The 19,121-nt window shown below is 45.6% G+C and overlaps 1 protein-coding gene across 1 annotated transcript; it reads left to right on the top strand.

Annotated features, from left to right (window-relative positions):
• The first annotated feature begins 2,103 nt into the window (after positions 1–2,103).
• On the top strand, positions 2,104–19,121 carry LOC131903890 (cytochrome P450 4B1). The gene is made up of 12 exons (XM_059254731.1): positions 2,104–2,333; positions 8,618–8,759; positions 8,944–8,988; positions 10,193–10,320; positions 13,020–13,144; positions 13,375–13,526; positions 13,664–13,770; positions 14,516–14,706; positions 16,373–16,506; positions 17,819–17,883; positions 17,982–18,064; positions 18,432–19,121. The coding sequence occupies exons 1-12, from the start codon at positions 2,154–2,156 to the stop codon at positions 18,607–18,609; spliced, it is 1,530 nt and encodes a 509-aa protein (XP_059110714.1). The 5' UTR covers positions 2,104–2,153; the 3' UTR covers positions 18,610–19,121.

Genomic DNA, 19,121 nt, shown 5'->3' with positions numbered 1-19,121 from the left:
ATCTAGACTCCTTAATTTAAGACTAGAAGTCAAGTTTCATTAGCTTTGGTTAGATGACATTGGTTCTGTAATTATCCTGGAAAAAATGAATCACTATGGGGAAGGTGAATAAATACAGACATCTTTAATTATACTACCAAATGGCCAGAGATAGGTAAGGTCAGGACCTTGGAGTTAGTTGTTGCCTAGCCCATGACTTTGACCACAGGATGACCTGCTTTTTGCCCTAGAAGGGTAACTAGCTGCCAGATTGTATCAGAAAGTAGATGGCAGGGTGTGACAAATAGACTATAAATTTTGTGCTATATAAACACAGGACCATTCTGGAATTGGGGGTAAGGCCAATCTCAACATACCCCTGAGACATTAAATGAATGGCACTGGGTAGAAGAGGGGTTCAGGAAAATGATACTGGGGATCACTCAGCCAAAGTCTACTCTAACCACTCAAAGCTTTATAAGTTAGCCCTTTTCACTTTTAGGTGAACCTCATGTGGTCCTTGACAGGGGCTATGACTTGTTCATCAGCTTGATGCTCCCTTAGGTCCTTCCTCAAACACATGCTTTATCACACTTCCTGATAAGGCCACACTAATATACAAGTTTACTATAAAATGTGAAAAGTCAGCAGATAGCTCATCACATTTGCTAATTCTCTGACCTGGGTGAACTGTATTTTCATTGGGATAAAGTGAATCCTGGATATGAATTTTCAGAAGTGGGGTAGACCAATAGAGAAGAAACTATTGGAGTTCCTATCATCATTTTATATCTTGCTTTTCTACCTGTGAGTAGGTCTGGATATGCTATCTCCCCAACAGGGAGGAGGCTTGGTCTCCTCTGCAAGAAAGGACAAGAAAGCCATGTTGACAACACACCATTCTCTGAGTCAGGACCTACTGTTGGAGTTCCAAGTCCACCTGTGCTCTGGTTTGGCCCTGTCATCTCTGCACCCCACTCAGTCTTTGTTTTTCTGTCCCTACTAAAGATCTGACTTCCATAAATTGACTCTCCTTTATGCCCTTGCTATCTCCCGATTTAGTTGACTGGGGGACATCAGTAGGAGGTTGAAAAGTGGAAAAAGAAAAGGTTTGGAGTACAGTTCCCTGTGCCAGCATTATGTCTAGCAAATGCAGTTCCAGCTTATTTGTGGGCACACCATTCTTGTTCCTTTTTGCAAGCATGTTGATGGGATTCTTGTTGCTAATTTATGGAGGCCATGTCAGATCTTGTTTGGTGCTTTATAACCCTATCTACCTTTTTGAAAGGACCCTTACATCAATATTGGTGGTGAATTCTGTGTTTTGTGGCTGTCCAGAATGATACAACTCTACACTGGAGGGAAAATGGCAAGGATTCTCTGTCAGGGCAGGTGCTTCAGCTAAGAATGTCCTTTAACAGAACCTTGGCTGTGGCATTCAGAGCAACTACTGTCTTTCTGAGATACTGGGCATTTCTCTACTCATCATTGGGCCTGAGTGGCTCCACCTATTTAAGAGGGATTTGATGATTTATCTTCATCATCTTGAAAGTCTATTCTATATTCCTGTCCAATTTGTACTATGGTTTTAGGGGTAGTAGTTCATCCTCCTTTGATCCTTTTGGGGCTATGACATAGTCCCTAAAGTCATCTCACAAAAAAGGGACTCAAAACATTATGAAATAGGCAAAAATATGAGTCCCATCATTGGTCCACATTAAGGGGACAGTGGAAGTTGTCTAATGAGAAAGCACAGATGATCTTATCTGGGAAACAGATGTAAAGAAAGAGTACCTATGACCTCTGTGGGTGGGTTAAGTGAAATAGTGTGTATAAAGTCTCTTGAACATAGAAGGTACTTGTAAATAAGAAGGTAGTTGCAATGATCAAACCAAGAACTGCCCTATGTTCTCTTCTCCAAGAAACGGAGGTGGGATGCTTATGGTCTGGTCTCTATTAAGCTGTATTTTGGTAGAAGTCAGTCCTGTTCTCTCTGTTGCTTATGAACTTTGAGGCAACTATCTCCACCCTATGGCACTCAGCCCAGTTTGGGCTGCTGCTGGCTGTCGGGCGTGGCAAGGAGGTGGGAACTGGCAGGGTGCCTGTGTCCAGAGTATAAGGCAACCTGTGGGTAGCTGGAGGCAGCTGGGAGTCTGGACCCTGCAAGTTTAGCCATGGCATTCAGCCTCCTCTCCCCGAGCCTGTCCCGCCTGGGCCTGTGGGCTTCTGTAGTGATCCTGATCGTAATCGTCCTCAAGCTCCTCAGCCTGTTGTTGCGGAGGCAGAAGCTGGCCAGGGCTCTGGACAGCTTCCCAGGGCCCCCCACTCACTGGCTTTTTGGTCATGCTCTTGAGGTAGGTGGAGAGGGGGATGTGGGAGAATCAGGACTAATTCCCCGGAGGCTAGGAAGGAGGCCATCAGTTCCGGCAGGGGTTAATGCCTGGAACCAAGACTCCTAGTCAGCTTTCCCACTCTTGCGTTTCAAGCTGGCTTCAGAAGCAACACAGCACTTCAGAGGTGGAGCTTAAGAAGGCCCAAGATTCTTTTCCATTATTCTGAGGCCCAAAGTGCAAGTCTGTGTTGAGGTTTGTTGAGGGATCACACAGGGAAGAGATTGAATCCTCAAAGTGAGACCCAACAACTAGGCAGTCATGTTTAGATTTCTTATGTGTACTGCTCTGTGTAGTGTAGAGATTTCTACTACCAACAAGTGCTGCCTCCTGAGACTTCCCAGCATGTCTGAGAGGTTGGTGCCTGCAAAGCCAGGAGGTGCCTTCTGTGTCCCCTTCCTGTAGCTGAGAAACTATGGCATTTTTCCAGGCTCAGATCCTGGTTGGTTCTCCTGTGAAGGCAGCACAGGAGGGGTCCACCTCAACATCCAGTCTCCCCAGACCTTCTGGGGGTTTGAAGTGAAATGGGAGAAGCAGATGCGCCCCTCCAACTGCTGGAGATTCTAATATGTCAGGTTGTAACTAGGCACCTAAGATTAAAAGTCTTCCTGAATGTTTTGAGCTGCAGGCAGGTTTGGGAGCCTAGGCATGGATGCCAGGGATAGTCGCAGAAAGGGAGTATAATTCTTTCTACTTCCTTATTCCTCCATCTGGGAATTGCCTATCTTTTGGAATTGACACTGGAAATGAACTTAATCTCTAATCTTATTCTTGTCCCATGTTGGGGATAGCCTATGAACTTCGCTGTACCACTGAGCATCCGGAATTAATTTTAAAAAGGACGGTTTGGTGGGAGAAAACAAACACTAGAGCCTCCCCTGCTCCCAGGATGGTAGAGGTGCCTCCCCAGGGTCCACTTCTGCTTCATTCTTTTCATCTTTCCTACTAGTCTGAGGCTTCTGGAGAATAGAGATCTGGTCTGATTTATTTCTGTGCCCTCAAGGTACAGCACACAACTTGATACAGACCGGGCATGGCTGAATGAATGAACCCAAAAGGCTAGATTATAGGGAGAGGTGTCCGCAGAGGCCAGAGAGTAGTGGGGAAGGGAGGTGAGGGACCAGGAGGACTTGGGAGCGTCTCTGACAACTCTGGGAGGTTGAGGTTACACCCTGAAGGAGCATGAGACACATGGGAAGGGGCCCTCTGTACCTCCCACTTTGTGCTTAGCTGCTTTCTTCAGAGTGGGGAGGACCCCCAATCAGTGGACTTCTACAGCATGGAGTCCTTACTCTCACATGCCAGAGCTGGCTGCCCTCTTCTTCCCAGGGCCTCCACCCCACCTTGGAAGTACACAAAGAGCCTGGAACACAGCCTAGCTTCAGCTGCTTGTTGCCAATACCACTATCTGGAGGGCTTTGGCTTGACGCCAGGAAGGGCATGCCAAGATTGGAGTGGTGGCTGATCTTGAGTACTATATGAGTTCCCTGGGGAACCATCATAGGCACACCACCATTGCATTCCTTCAGGGCTTGGCACCTCTCTCTGCTGTGGGTTGGATTCACACCTAAACCTGTGAAGGGCAGGGTGTGGACTTGTTTCCCTAGTGTGAGAAAAGATGAGGAAGTTGAGATTCAAGGGACAAGATGTTCACTTAAGGACATATAATAGTTCAGGATTCAAATCAAGGCTGGACCGGGGACCTCCTGCATTTTAATCCAGACACAGTGAATCAAAAAAGCAAACAAAAAACTAACCAAATAACCCAATAAACAAATAAAAAAGCCAAGTAACTGACATTTGATTCTAACGCAGTGGGGATGCACACGGGAAGGAAAGGAGGGTAGGTGGGTGTAGGCCTGGGGTGTGGAAGTGTCTACCACGATTAGTTTCTCCCTTCTTGATTTCCAGTTACAATCTGGAGGCATTGGTAGCATCTACCTCTCATCCTATTCAGATCTCAGAATGTGTCCTTTTGAGGCAGGGTGTGTGTGTGTGTGTGTGTGTGTGTGTGTGTGTGTGTGTGTGTGTCCTTTTCCTGAGGAGCACAGGGATATTCTCTGTGGGCTTAAGTTGAGGAGTCAGTGGGGAGCTGACATATCTAACCTGTGTGCAGTGGTCTCTCTCTCTCTCTCTCTCTCTCTCTCTGTGTGTGTGTGTGTGGGGGGGGGTATCCGTTTCCAGCTTAAGGAAAGAAAATCAATCCTCTGTGACCTCAGAGGCCGCGTCTCTGGCCCTGCTTATTACTGGAGCAGCCCCCTTAGTATTGCACCGTATACTAAGAACTCTGGTTCGTTCTATTCAGCCAACACTGATCATTGACCTTTGCTGTGCCCTGTTTGTTAAGTCATCCCTCCTCTCTGTTCTCTGTTATTGATTAAATGGGGGTAGTCATCTTCAGACTGCTGAGTTAGATGAGTATCCGTAGGACAAACTATAAGGACATAGCAAACAGCTGGGCAGCTAAATATCAGATGTGAAATTTCTGTAGAGTATGCTTGATGCAAAATACTGTGACACATTTGTTTTCTTTTGCTTCTTTCCTCCCAAATCCATCTGGTCCTTGGTTTCCCCCAGTCCTCCCAGCAAAGATGTCTGAACAACTCTATGAAAGAGGAGGCAGAGGGGCAGGGACCAGGGTGAAGGGCAAACAGCAGCCAGGGGACCAGGGTTAAGGGAGAGCAGGAGGAGGGAGGTCAGGGTTACTCCAGAGCTGGTGCTTCTTGTTTTTTGATTCTTCCTGCAGGTGCTCCTACTCTTCAGCTTTATTTAAAAATCTTAAAACATTATATATTTTTAATTAGAATGGGATTATACCTCTACCCCTTTTCCTTCCTTCAGCGACTCCCAGTTACTCTCTCTCAAACCCCTCCCATGTCCCCCTCAAATTGATAGCCTCTTTTTCCTTATTATTGTTACATATGTGTGTGTACACACACACACACACACACACACACACACACACACACACAGACACTCCTCCTCAGTCTGTTTTTATTGTTGATACGGTTTCAAGACTCTAGACTGGAAAACCAATAAGGGGTCAACCCCTGGGAGAGGCTAATTCTCCATCTTTCCCTGAGAGAGGCTCGTTCTCACCCTCCCAACACTCATTACTTGCTTGCTGTTCTTTGTCTAGGGGTGGACCCTGTAAAAATTTCCGCCTTTCATGTTAACATGCTCATTGATACTGCCATTGTTCTGGTCTTGCTTACGCGGCCATTTCTAGGAGGGATTGTTTCACAGACCTCCTGATATCCTGTCTCTTATTTGAAGTCTCAACAGTGGCTTGGACTCACTCACACATACCGGGCCCTAATAGTCTTATACATGTTAAGAAGAGAACCTAAAGGTCAAGACGACTGATTCTAGACACACAAGGACAGCAAGGGATAGCAATTGAGGAGGAGAGCAACTATGCTGATCCCCACAAGACTTCCCTGAGTGGCCCCAGAGGGCACAGCAGAGACTCATGGGAAGGGTCCTGGCAGGTGGCATTCGGTTCAGGGACTGAGAGATCTTGTTAAGATCTGGGAAGTCAAAAGACGCCTGTTGAGTTAAATTTTTATTCTGCACTGGGACTTAGCGTGTTGGAGAAGAGAAGTCCCTGTCTTCTGCCCTCAGTGGTTGGCTTTTCTAAACATTCACCTCTGTTTTGCAAGCAGATGAATTTGTGAGTGTGTGTGTGTGTGTGTGTGTGTGTATGTGTGCGTGTGTGTGTGTGTGTTATGTATGTATATTCATCTGTGTGTGTGTGTGTGAAGACCAGAGGCTCATGTTGAATGTCTCCTATGACTCTCCACCTTATTTATTCATTTTTGAGAATTAAAAAACTTGCTTCTGTTTATTTTATGTATATGGGTATTTTGTCTGTATGTACATATGTATATCATGTGTACCTGGTGCTCATAGAGGCCAGAAGAGGGTGTCAGAGCGCCTGGAACTGTAGTTACAGATGGTTGTGAGCCACCAAGTATCTACTGGGAACTGAACCCCAGTTGTCTGGAAGAGCAGCCAGTATTCTTAACTGCTGAGCAATCTCTCCACCCCCTTTAAAAAGATTTTTAAAAACTAAAAATTACATAAGTGCGTGCTTGCATGTGTGTGTGTGTGTGTGTGTGTGTGTGTGTGTGTGTGTGTAGTGAATGTGTACATGTGAGTGCAGGTGCTGGCAGAGTCCAGAAGAGGGTGTCAAATTCCTAGGAGCTAGATTTACAGGAAATTATGGGCAGTCCCATGTGGGTGCTGGGAACTGAACTTGGGTCTTTTTCAAGAGCAGTATGGCTCTTAACTGCTGAGCCATATCTATAGCCCCTTCCATTTCACTTTTTAAGGCAAGGTCTCTTACTAAACCCAGAGCTCTCCCTATTTTGGAAAGACTGGCAGGTCAGCAAGCCCCTCCCCTGATCTTTTTATCTGACTCTGAGATTACAGATATATCCACCATGTCTGGCTTTTAAGTAAGAGCCTAAGGTTCAAACTCAGGTCTTCTTGCACGGGAAGCAAGTGCTTCCTCTACCGAGCCATCTCCCCACACAGATTAATATTGTCCTCTAGCAGTCCCCAAGAGAGCTGTGGCTGCGGCAGACTGGTAAAGCAGGGAGCTTGCTCCTTGGACACTAGCCAACTGATCTTTAGGTCCATTAGTGAATGGCCTGAGCAGATTTGTTGACAGGAAGGACGGCAGGACAAGCTCAGTCATGATCCCTGTTCTGTTGTGTCATGTGAGACCGCTCTGTTGGCCTTAGAATGCACTGTTCCCACCTATGAAGAGGTCATGGTTCAATTAAACTTCATTACTGTCCCTCTGATTTTGTTCTTGGAGTCTAACTTACTCTTGGAGAACAAGACCTTCCTATTGTTCACTGCTGCCGGTGCAAATGAGTGGATGAGGCAGGTTGCTGGACGGCTGGGTGCAGTGACTTATATCCATTTCCTGTTTTCCCCTGCTTCCTTCCTTTGGGAGAAAACAAGCTGTTCTAGATCTGATAGTAAGTATCCAGGCTTAAGGCATCTGAGGATAAATCTGAGACATTTGTTGTGTAACTCAGAGAAGTTTGCCAGCAGCCATGACCCTTAGAAGAACAATGTCTCAACAGCCATTTTGAAGGATTGCAGCTACAAAAGTGGGACCAGACCCTGTGAGCTGTCCTCACTCTCACTGGACTCCTGGGGACAATCAGGGTCCATAGGAGAAGGCTGTCTCTAGGGAGGTCATGACAATCCGTGACTGAGGCCAGGGCCTTGTGTCTGTGGTTGGAATACTGCAGAAGGGCACAGGCATGGCTCTCAGGAGTTGGGAAATATAGGGAGCAGAATGTAAGGAAACCCTATGTGGGGGAAATAATTCACTCAAGAGTGATATAGACAACCGATTAAGCCAGTTAAGAGTATCAGAGATCCTTAATTCTGGGCAGCAAACAAGAGTGAGCTAATGCCTCAGAGCCTCTTGGTGCTGAAGCTCAGGGATACAGCATTTTTAAAGACAGAAACCACAATGACTTCAATGTTAGATGAGGGTCAGAGTAACCTTGCAACATTTGTTTCAGCAGAACATAGTAGTTATTTAGACATAACACGACAATTATTTTTGACTTAAACATTCATTATTTTGGTTAATACATCTGCGCCATGGTCCAAATCACAGAAATCCTGAATGTGTTGCCAAGACAGACATGGTTATTGAGAGTCTAGAGGCTTGAAAGTTCTTTAAGTGGACACAAAATGGAGTCAGGACAAAATGTATTAACCTTAGTTACTTCAGGGGCAGGCAGGAAAGAAGAGAAACGTAATAGAAGGGAGAGAAGTCCAGGAATTACCAGCTAGAGAGGAGGACGGGCACCACAAATGTCCCTTTATCTGTAGGTAAAGATGATTTTTATCACTTTCACTCCCTGACATTGCATGCATAAGGCCACCTTTTGGTTGAATTCAGGATTCAGAAGGATGACTCTATAGGCAGATTATACCTTTACATAGATATAGGACTGGGAGCCAGAGCTGCAGAGAAGATACAACTGGTGATTTTGAAGGGAGTGGCTTGGGAGTGACAAGCATTCCTGGGCTTAGAACAACAGCTCTGGGACTGGAGAGGGTATTAGAAATGTGCAGGAGAGTGGGGGTACAGGAGAAAGGAAGGAGGTTCCAGGCTCTGCCCAGGCAGTGTCCTTCCTTATTTTCCCAGAAACCTGGGGTCTTCTGGCTATACTGGGTTCCTGAGTGGTCCTTGTCTTCTGTTATCATTTCAGATCCAGAAGTTAGGGAGCCTGGACAAGGTGGTATCCTGGTCCCAACAGTTCCCCTATGCCCATTCTCTCTGGCTTGGACAATTCATTGGTTTCCTGAACATCTACGAGCCTGACTATGCCAAAGCTGTATACAGCCGTGGGGGTGAGGTGCTCTGGAGAGAGGGTGGGGTTTCCTGGGAATGATGGGCTCAGGGACCAAGTTGGGGAAGGTCAGGGCCTGTGTCTAACATCTTGGATGAGAATAACCAAGTCCCTACCTCATTCATCACTATGCCTCACCTGGGAATATCCTGTTTCTCTGTGACTGACATCCGTTTGTTCTGCAGACCCAAAGGCTCCAGATGTGTATGACTTCTTACTCCAGTGGATCGGTAAGTGAACATCTGTTTTACTGTACCTTCCCTTCCCTCCCTTGTGCTAAGTGACCAGAATCCTGCCCTGCCATACTCAGCCGATTGTCCCTCCAGTGGACTGCCTGGCTCCTGAGTGCCTGTCATAAGCTTAGCATCTCTGTGGGGAGGCAGGAGAGCAGCAAGAGAGCTCCTGCCTGTTGCAGGAGTTAGACACTTCCCCTTGCTGGACGTTCATCTTCCCTCTCTTCTAAGCAGAAGCAAGGCAATGTGTCTTTGAAGAATGGCTTTCTAGAGGAGGCAACCCCCGAGTTGACCCTACAGGATAGTATAATGATGTTTGTTTCTGGAAGAAGGGTCTGAGAAAAGGTGTAGTCGTTGTAGGACCATGGAGGCTGCAAGCGTCTGAAAGGCAGACTTCAGTTAGATGGGGCCAGTCAGGGAAGACGGGCCAACGTTGGCTGTCAGTATGTGGACTGATGTTGAAGGTGGAGGGAGCCACTGAGTCATCTACTTCTTTTAATTAATTAACTAGTTGATTAATTAATTGACTTTGAGACAGAGTTTCACTATGTTGCCTTAGCTGGCCTAGAACTCTCCATGTAGACTAGGCTGGCTTTGAACTCACAGAGATCCACCTGCCTCTGACTTCTGAGTGAGGGCTGGGATTGATGGTGTACACTACCACACCTGGCCTTATTCTTATTTTTACTTTTATTTATCTCTATGTGTGTTTGTGTAGATTATGCCACTTGTGCACAGGTACCTATGTTCGATCCCCTAGAACTGGACTTACATGTGGTTGTGAGCTGTCATGTGTGTTCTGGGAACTGACCACAGGTCTTCTATAAGAGCAGTGAGGGTCCTTGATCACTGACCCATCTCTCCAGCCTCCTCTGAATCTTCTTGATCCAAGGCCATATGCTTCTCCAAAGTTCCTTTACTTATTTATTTACCCTTGGAAGCTTCCTGAGAGCTAGGAAAGGGCTGCTTGGTAGGAAGGTAACAGTCTTAGACTATTGACTTAGTCAAGATCTGCTACCTTCCCTATGTTGGGATGTTGGGTGGTCGCAATTGGGTACCAGAAGTCTATATTGGTTCTTGTAGTGCCTCCCCACAGGATGTTCCAGCTTTGGGAGTGGCAGAGGTTGTGGTTGATCCCAGATCTCATGGGTAAAGCAGGATTTCCTGGATTCCACAGCCTCCATCTCCCTTCCCTCCTCAGGGAAAGGCTTACTGGTCCTTGATGGGCCCAAATGGTTCCAGCACCGCAAGCTGCTCACACCTGGGTTCCATTATGATGTGCTGAAGCCCTATGTGGCCATATTTGCTGAGTCCACACGTGTCATGCTGGTGAGTACCCTCCCTATGGCAGATCCTGGAATTGTGGGCTGCTGGACCAGCCTTCTGTACCCATCCCAATTTGCCTTGGGTGAAGGCAAGTGGTGCTCTCCTGTGGAGAGGGTCCCTGAAGCCCTGTCCTCATTATGATTGCAACAATGGTGCCAAAGGTTTTTAAAGTATATCCTCATGACCCTCTGGATTTCCTTGGTGTCTGTTGTTATGTTCCCCCTTCATCTCTAATTTTGTTAGTTTGGATATTCTCTTTGCTTTTAGTTAATGTAGATAAGGCTGCAGTTCTCAACCTGTGGATCATGACCCCATTGGAGGTCAAACAACCCTTTCACAGGGGTCACATATCAGATATCCTGCATATCAGATATTTACATTATGATTCATAACAGTAACAAAATTATAGTTATGAAGTAGCAACAAAATAATTTTATGGTTGTGAATCACCAAAACATGAGGAACTATTTTAAAGGTCGCAGCATTAGGAAGGTTGAAAACCACTGTGAATAAGGGTTTGTCAACCTTATTGATTCTGTCAAAGAGCCAACTCTTTGCTTCATGGATTTTTAAAATATGTTTTGTTTGCTTCTATTTTATTCATTTCACCCTGAGTTTGATTATTTCTTGCCTTCTATGTTTTTGGGTGTGATTTCTTCATTTTGTCCTAGAGCTTTCGTGTGTGCTGTTGCTAGTATGAAATCTCTCCATTTTTTTATGTAGGCATTTAGTGCTATGTACTTGCCTCTGAGAACTGCCTTCATTGTGTCCTGTAAGTTCAGACATGTTTATTCATTTTCCTTCAATTCTAGATTTTTCCATTCAATTCTAGAATTCATTCAATTCAAGCCTTTAATTTCTATCTTGACCCGTTTTTCATCCAGTAGTGTGTTGTTCAGTTTCTAAGAGTTTGTAGGCTTTCTGTTGTTTCTGTTGTTGTTGAGATCCAGCTTTAGTCTGTGGTGGTCTGATAGGATACTGGGTGCTATTTCAATTTTTATGTATTTGTTGAGACTTGCTTTGTGTCTGAGTATGTGTTATTTTGGAGAATGTTCTATAAGGTACTGAGAAGAAGGTCTATTCTTTTGTGTTTAGGTGAAATGTTCTGAAAATATCTGTTAGGTTCATTTGGTTTATAATGCCTGTTAGCTCCAGCATTTCTCTGCTTAGTTTTTGTCTGGTTGACATGTCTCTTGATGAGAGTGAGGTATTGAAGTCTCCCACTATCAATGTGTGTGTATCAGTATGTGATTTAAGCTGTATTAGTGTTTCTTTTACAAACGGCCCTTATGTTCAGTGCATAGATGCTAAGAATTGAAACGTCCTATTGGTGTATTTTTTTCTTTGATGAGTATATAGTGTACTTCCCTATCTCTTCTGATTAGTTCTGCTTTGAAGTCTACTTTGTCAGATATTAAAATGGCCACAGCAGCTTGCTTCTTAGGTCCATTTGCTTTGGATATCTTCTTTCAACCCTTTACCCTGAGGTAATTGCTATCGTTGATGTTGAGGTATGTTTCTTGGGTGCAGCAGAAGGATGGGCCCTGCATCCATTCTGTTAATGTGTGTCTTTTTATTGTGGAATTGAGAACATTGATGTTGGGAATGAACAGTGTTTGTTGATTCCTGTTATTTTGTTGTGATGGTGTGTGTGTGTTCCCCCTCTTTAGATTTGATGGCCTGAGCTTATTTATTCCTTGTATTTTTCCAGGTCTGGTAAACTTTTTTAGATTGGGGTTTTCTTTATATACCTTCTGTGGGGCTGGATTTGTAAATAGATACTGCCTAAATTTGATTTTTATCACAAAATGTCTTCTTTTCTCTATCTAGCGTGATTGAAAGTTTTGCTGCATATAGTTAGTATTCAGAAGTGGTATCTGTGATCTCTCAGAGTTTGTAAAACATCTATCCAGGCCATTTTGGCTTTTAGAGTCTTCACTGAGAAGTCAGGTGTCATTCTTATAGGTCTGCCTTTATATGTTACTTGGCATTTTTCTGTTGCAGCTTCTAATACTCTTTCTTTGTTTTGTATGTTTAGTATTTTGATTATTATGTGCCAAGGGGAATTTCATTTTTGATCTAATCTATTTGGTGTTCTGTATGTTTCTTGTATCTTCATAGGCATCTCATTCTTAATGTTAGGGAAATTTTCTTTTATGATTTTGTTGAGAATATTTTTGTGTCTCTGAGTTGAGATTCTTCTCCTTCTATTCCTACTATTCTTGTTTGGTCTTTTCATAGTGTCCCAGATTTCCTGGATGTTTTGTGCCAGGAGCTTTTTAGATCTTATATTTTATTTGTCTGAGGTACCATTTCTTCTATCTTGTCTCAAATGGCTGTCTCTTGTATTCTGTTGGTAAGTCTTGCCTCTGAAGTTCCTATTGGATTCCTAAACTTAATTCTCTGGCAGGCTTGGCTGCTAGGTTCCCAGGGAGTGCCTGCTGGAGTTGGGGACTGGAATACAGCTATGAGTTGGGGGAAGGAAATTTGGAGGGGAAGATTTGTGTGATTCACTGGAGATGGGGGGAGGGGGAGTTGGGAGACCACAGCAGATGGTCTGTTACAGAGCTGGGGATGAGACTGGGGGGCTGGATTTGGAGGAGAGGAGGGAGAAGTGAAGCTCTGTAGTTAGCCCACCTGCTTCCCTGGCCATGTAGCCCAGCTATTTTGCACATTACATCCCCTCTCTCTCTGGATTCCAGGACAAATGGGAGAAAAAGGCTAGCGAGAATAAGAGCTTTGACATCTTCTGTGACGTAGGACACATGGCGCTGGACACCCTCATGAAGTGCACCTTTGGCAAAGGAGACAGTGGCCTAAGCGACAGGTCAGAGGCACCTCTACCCAGGGCTCTCAGATAAGGAAGCTGAAGGGCTCCTGATCTCTGGTGGCAGAGGTCCTGCCTTGATTTGCCTTGGCCCTACTCATGGTGGAAGACACATTTGGTGTTAGTGAGGAGGCTGAAGGAGGCAAGAAGAGGAATGGGAAATATTTTGGATATGATTCCTAAAGAAAGCTGCTCAGGCCTCTTCCCTCCCTCCACCCTCTTCTGCATAGAGACAGCAGCTACTACCTGGCAGTCAGTGAGCTCACATTGCTGGTGCAGCAGCGCATCGAATCCTTCCAGTACCACAATGACTTCCTTTACTGGCGCACTCCACATGGCCAGCGTTTCCTGCGGGCCTGCCAGATAGCCCATGAGCATACAGGTGGGCCTTTCCTTCAAGCCCCCTGTCCCCCTGCCATCGCATGCCAACCAGGAACCCTTGGCTCTTCCCCTGGAATCCTTTGCACCCTTCCTGATACAGGGCCAAAGTAGGCAGTGACACCTATGCTCTTGGTCCAGACCAGGTCATCAGGCAGCGGAAGGCAGCCCTTCAGGATGAGAAGGAACAGAAAAAGATCCAGCAGCGGAAACATCTGGACTTCCTGGACATTCTCCTGGGTGCTCGGGTGAGTGAACACAGTCCACCCTACCTGACAGCTGGTCCCAGGGAGGCCTTTAGACTCTCCTTCTAAGACAGGCTCCTTGCTCAGCAAATATAACCTACTGCTTGCCCATGACAAAAATCAATGAAGGTAAAAATGCAGCATGTGTGTGGTTTGGCTGAGACACCAGGGAGCTGGCAGCCTAGGTCACATGGTAGCAGCTTGAAGATATTTCTAGATTTCTGAGATTCCTAAACATCTTGGCATTGTAGAAGCTTAGAGGTTAGATTTCATTTTCTTTCCTTCTTTCCTTTCCTTTACCTCTGTCCCTTCCTCTGTCCCTCCCTTCTTCCTCCCTGCTTCTCCTTCCCTTCCTTCCTCTATTCCACAAAACTCAGTGCCTACCCTGAATCAATGCCTGTGCTAGGATGCAGAGATAAGAAAGACCTGGCATGACCATCCATCTGCATATGGTATAGTGGCTGGATTGGGGGAGGTAGTAGGTGGATGTTGATAAAGATTTTTTTCCCTGCCAGCTAGAAGTGGTGTCCCTAATGAGCAATACTGGGGCTGAGTAAAGTTACATGTGTCCAGAGGGCTGAGGGAGGGTTTCATGAATGAGAAGCATCTAGGCTGGAATTGGAAGGGACAGAGGAATCTGGAGGAAGTGTTCATATGCTTCGTCAGACCTACATCTCACAGCTGTGCTTGGGCATCTTCTTTGCCCTAACTCAAAGGCCTTGAGCTCTCCCATGGTGCCTTCTTTCAGGATGAAGGTGGGATCAAGCTGTCAGATGCAGACCTCAGGGCTGAAGTGGATACCTTCATGTTTGAAGGCCATGACACCACCACTAGCGGTATCTCTTGGTTTCTCTACTGCATGGCCCTTTACCCTGAGCACCAGCAGCGGTGTAGGGAGGAGGTCCGTGAGATCCTAGGAGACCAGGACTCCTTCCAGTGGTGAGTGAATCTGAGAGGGAGCTCGGCCCTTCTTGCTCAGCCCAGGAAGGGGTTGTGCTTATTCTGCCAGTGCCTGCCAAGGACAACCCACACTTATTCTGGAAATGAGGTGAAGTTGGCAACAGTTGTTCCCTTTCTTTTGGTTGTGTAGCTTTCTTGGGGGGTTAATTCTAGATGTACCCCCTTTAACCAGTCTCCCCAAATGGAGGCTTTTTAGTGTCGCAGAAATTGTCAACAGAGGCTGAATTTCATAATGACAGAATATGGACCCCTACTGGGCTTCTGGATAGAGTAGAGAGGGCTGAGAAAGTGGAGGAAGTCAGAGATGACCGTGGGAAGACAGATGGGAAAAAGCCAGTCCCTTGCCATCTGCACAGAAGCCCCAGACTCCACATCCCTCATCACATTAAAGGAGACAGATCCTAAATGCCAAAAACTTCTGTGTGGCCCTCCTTGTTCCTCAGCTCAAGTCTGAAGTCCTGAATGTGACACCAGCTGAACCAACTTCCTGTTCAGAGTGGTCTCTGAGAGTCCCACCCAGGCCTCTTCTGTTGCTTCCTCCTCCTAGGCCTTTGGAGCCTGACCGTCCCTCGTCCCATTGAGTTCCTGATCCACCTCCAGCATGGGGCAGGACACACAGCAGGGACTGAGAAATTGGCCTGTCGGTGTCTGGAGTCCTGTTCTCCCAAGGGGGACTGATCTGTAATTCCAGTGTCAGAGATTTGAAGGATGGAGTCTCCATAGCTAATGTGTACTTGTGGGATGTAGGAAACCTTCCAGGGGTCCAGCCATGTGCACAGTGCTATCTGGAGCAAGTATGAAGAGGAGAGGAGGAGACAATTGGCTGCTCTTGGGGAGTTCTCAGAAAGTCAGACTCACATGGCTGAAATCCAGAGAAGGCTGCAGGATGGAGTAACACTGAGTGGTCAGGACGTTGAGGGTAGAGGGGGAGGAGGGAGGGGCTTGAATTGACTTTAGAAAGAAGGTTGAAACTCAGGTGAAGATATGCTCTCCAGCCAGATAATCATGTATACAGTCTGAGGCAGGGAATTAAATACTTATTTTGTCTTCACATAGTTTTATCCAGAATTTGAAGCAACTTAGAGGATACTTATTTAATAAAATAGTACAAGAATTGAAAAATCAGGATTAGGGGGAGAGTGAGTTGGAATTTGGGGTTCTGTAAGAAGGTATTATATAGTTCTGATGATTGAATTTTACATTTGGTCTGAACTTCATGGTGTCCAAAGTGGGTATTTATGTGAATTTATCATTATTCATCCATGGACATTGGTTGATTTATTTAACTAACAAGTATCAGGCCACCTTTTCCATTCCATGGCCACAAGGGAAGCCAAGCAGAAACTAAAGAAATGTCCCTTGTGGGACTTCTGTAAGGCACTGAATAACACAAAAGTGGCCTTGTCTTTGAGGGTTGGGTACACGTATGTCTCTTGGATCCTGTGCCTTCTCCTCCCAGAGCACTAGGTTTCTCTGGCCACCCAGTGTGACATTATGCTTAGGCAAGTGAAACCCCCTTGACTCCTCTGTTGGAAGTATGGTGGTGACAGAAAGTGAAAATGATATCATGGTGAAGTTGGGAATGGGGCCTACCCTCTCCTGGGATCCCTGTTCCCAGTTCCCAAGTGTCCCGTGTTGCTGACAGGGACGATTTGGCCAAGATGACCTACCTGACTATGTGTATCAAGGAGTGCTTCCGCCTCTACCCACCAGTGCCCCAGGTGTACCGCCAGCTCAGCAAGCCAGTCACCTTTGTGGATGGCCGCTCTCTACCTGCAGGTGGGTTGGGGAAAACGGTAGGGCGGAATGAAAGTCCTCTCAATGTTCTTTGATATTACCTGTGCCATTGGACAATCTTTACATCAGGCGGAGAGAGTTCAGGCTTCGTGTGCTGAGCCCTGGGCCCGAGCACTGGCCTCACAAAGTAAACTTGTCTCTGCCCCCAAACCTCCAGTTTCTCCTCTCTAAAATAGGGCTGAGGATATAAATATGGGTATGAGAATATAAACTTCATTTAACCCCTAGGTTTTAGGGTGATTATGTGGATTCATCTTTTTGTGGATTGAATTAGCAAGAACTATTTTTTTGTCTTCCTAAAGAATCTAACATGAGTTATTCCTTTGAGGCAGTGATTGTGAAAGTTGGCTTTTCTTTTTAACTGTTAGTGCAGCAGGACCCAGGCATGGCCAATCACTGGGTACTGTTGCTGCATTTTTCTCAGGGGAGGGGTTCTTGTAACCTGAATCTTTCTTTTTTTTTCTTCTGTTTAAAACTGTATCAAGGTAGGGGGCAGTGTCGCATGCCTTTACTCCTAGCACTTGGGAGGCAGAGCCAGGCGGATCTCTATGACTTAGAGGCCAGTCTGGTTAACAGAATGAGATCCAGGACAGACACCAAAACTACACAGAGAAACCCTGTCTTGAAAAAACAAACAAACAAACAAACAAACAAAAACTATATTAAATGATTCTACTATGGTGCTATTTAACAAGCAGATTGTAATGATATGTGTAAAATAAAACAAAAAATGAAAATGAGGGGGAAGAATACATTTTTCATGACAATGATCTTCAGAGTTTTCATTCACACTGTGCCTATCTGATTGCACCCTGGACAACTCCAGGAGATGATTCACATAGACTATGATGCAATGCGTGTATAACATGTTCAACTCTGTGTTGAGGCTTCAAAAAATGTTCAGACCTGAGCCTGACATGTAGTAAGCATCAAACGAAGGGTATCTCTTATTATTAATAGCATAATAGCTTCCTGAGAGTTAGTTAATTGAAAGTCAAAAGGCTATAATAAGCAGTTCCTATTTGTCCCACTTTGTAGTGGGGGAGGGCTCACCATTCTTGGTTTTCATTCCACAGATGTATAGGTGAGGCACTATTCTCAGTACCTGGCTCCTGGAGCTGTTGATTATGACGATTAAAATACTTTGAATGTGACCAAGAGCTCAGTGTCACTGCAGTGCACAGACAGAGGCTAGTGTCCCAGATAGGGGGACATTAGGGGATTCAGTCCTAATGTGGAGGTGGGCCTGGCTGCCTCACAACACTTCGTCATCAGGCCTCTTTTCTGCTTCCAGGCAGTCTCATCTCTATGCACATCTATGCCCTCCACAGGAACAGTGCTGTGTGGCCTGATCCAGAGGTACTGCATCTCTGGGTTTGGAGGGTAGACAGGATGTGGGCTGTGGGGTTACCTCTGGCAGGATCTGGTGAGTATTTAAGCAAGCCCTATCTCCTTAGGTCTTTGACCCCTTGCGCTTTTCTCCTGAGAATGTGACAGGACGCCACCCCTTTGCCTTCATGCCTTTTTCTGCGGGGCCCAGGTAGGGAGAAGGACAACATTCTCAGGCCCTCAAGACTGGGGGTGAAAAGTGAAGGTCATCATTGGGGAGGCGTCAATATGGAGTTCTCTGTGATAATGGGGGCCTTTTGCTATTTTTTCCTGTTTCTGGTAAATGGGTGGGGTACGTGTTTCCTTCTGTGAGAGACTGCAAGCCAGATCTACCAATGGGACAATGCCCAGTGGGACCCATTACCATGCTCCTGAGTTTTGCCTTTTAAGCCCAGGTTAACAAATCAATCATTCATTATGCATTCAAAAATAGTTACTAGTTTTTGTTTTTTTTTTGTGGGTCTCTAAGAACACTGGATAGCCAACAACCTGATGTTTCTTTGTGCTGCTCACTGCAGGAACTGCATTGGGCAGCAGTTTGCCATGAATGAGATGAAGGTGGTCACAGCCCTTTGTTTGCTGCGCTTTGAATTCTCTCTGGATCCCTCAAAGCTGCCCATCAAGCTTCCCCAGCTGGTCCTGCGCTCTAAAAATGGCATCCACCTCCACCTGAAGCCACTGGGCTCTGGGAAATAGCTCTTCAGAGACTACAGCTTAGACATCACAGGCTGTGGCTTTTTCTGGGATGTTGCTATCCTAGCTTGAATGTAGAGTCATCATGGATCCCTGCTTTTGGGAGGCTTATAGATGTGAAAGCATTGGCACTGACAGTCTCGTGAAGGCAGTCCCTTGTAAACACATGTGTCTAATGACTCCATGACTGAACTCTGCAGCTCATTCCTTCACTCCGCAAACATTTGTTGAACATCTGGGTGTCTTGAGAAACTTCATTTGTTTCTCGTAACTACATGTCTTTCAAAAACAAACAAACCACAACCAGAAAAACACATTCCAGCCCTTGAAAAATCTTGGTGAAGACCATGGAAATGTTGCCTTGACATTTGTGGAAGTTGGATGGGAAGGAGGGATGGTTTGGACAGAAGGTGACTCTTCATTGACTTGCATTTCTTTAACTGCCTCTGTGTATTTGGAATATAATGGACATAATGAAAAACTGTTTAAAATAAATCTGTACAAATAAAGAATAA

This window comes from Peromyscus eremicus, chromosome 2 (assembly GCF_949786415.1).
Source record: "Peromyscus eremicus chromosome 2, PerEre_H2_v1, whole genome shotgun sequence".
Classification (NCBI taxonomy): domain Eukaryota; kingdom Metazoa; phylum Chordata; class Mammalia; order Rodentia; family Cricetidae; genus Peromyscus; species Peromyscus eremicus.
This window is presented reverse-complemented; position numbering and strand designations above follow the sequence as displayed.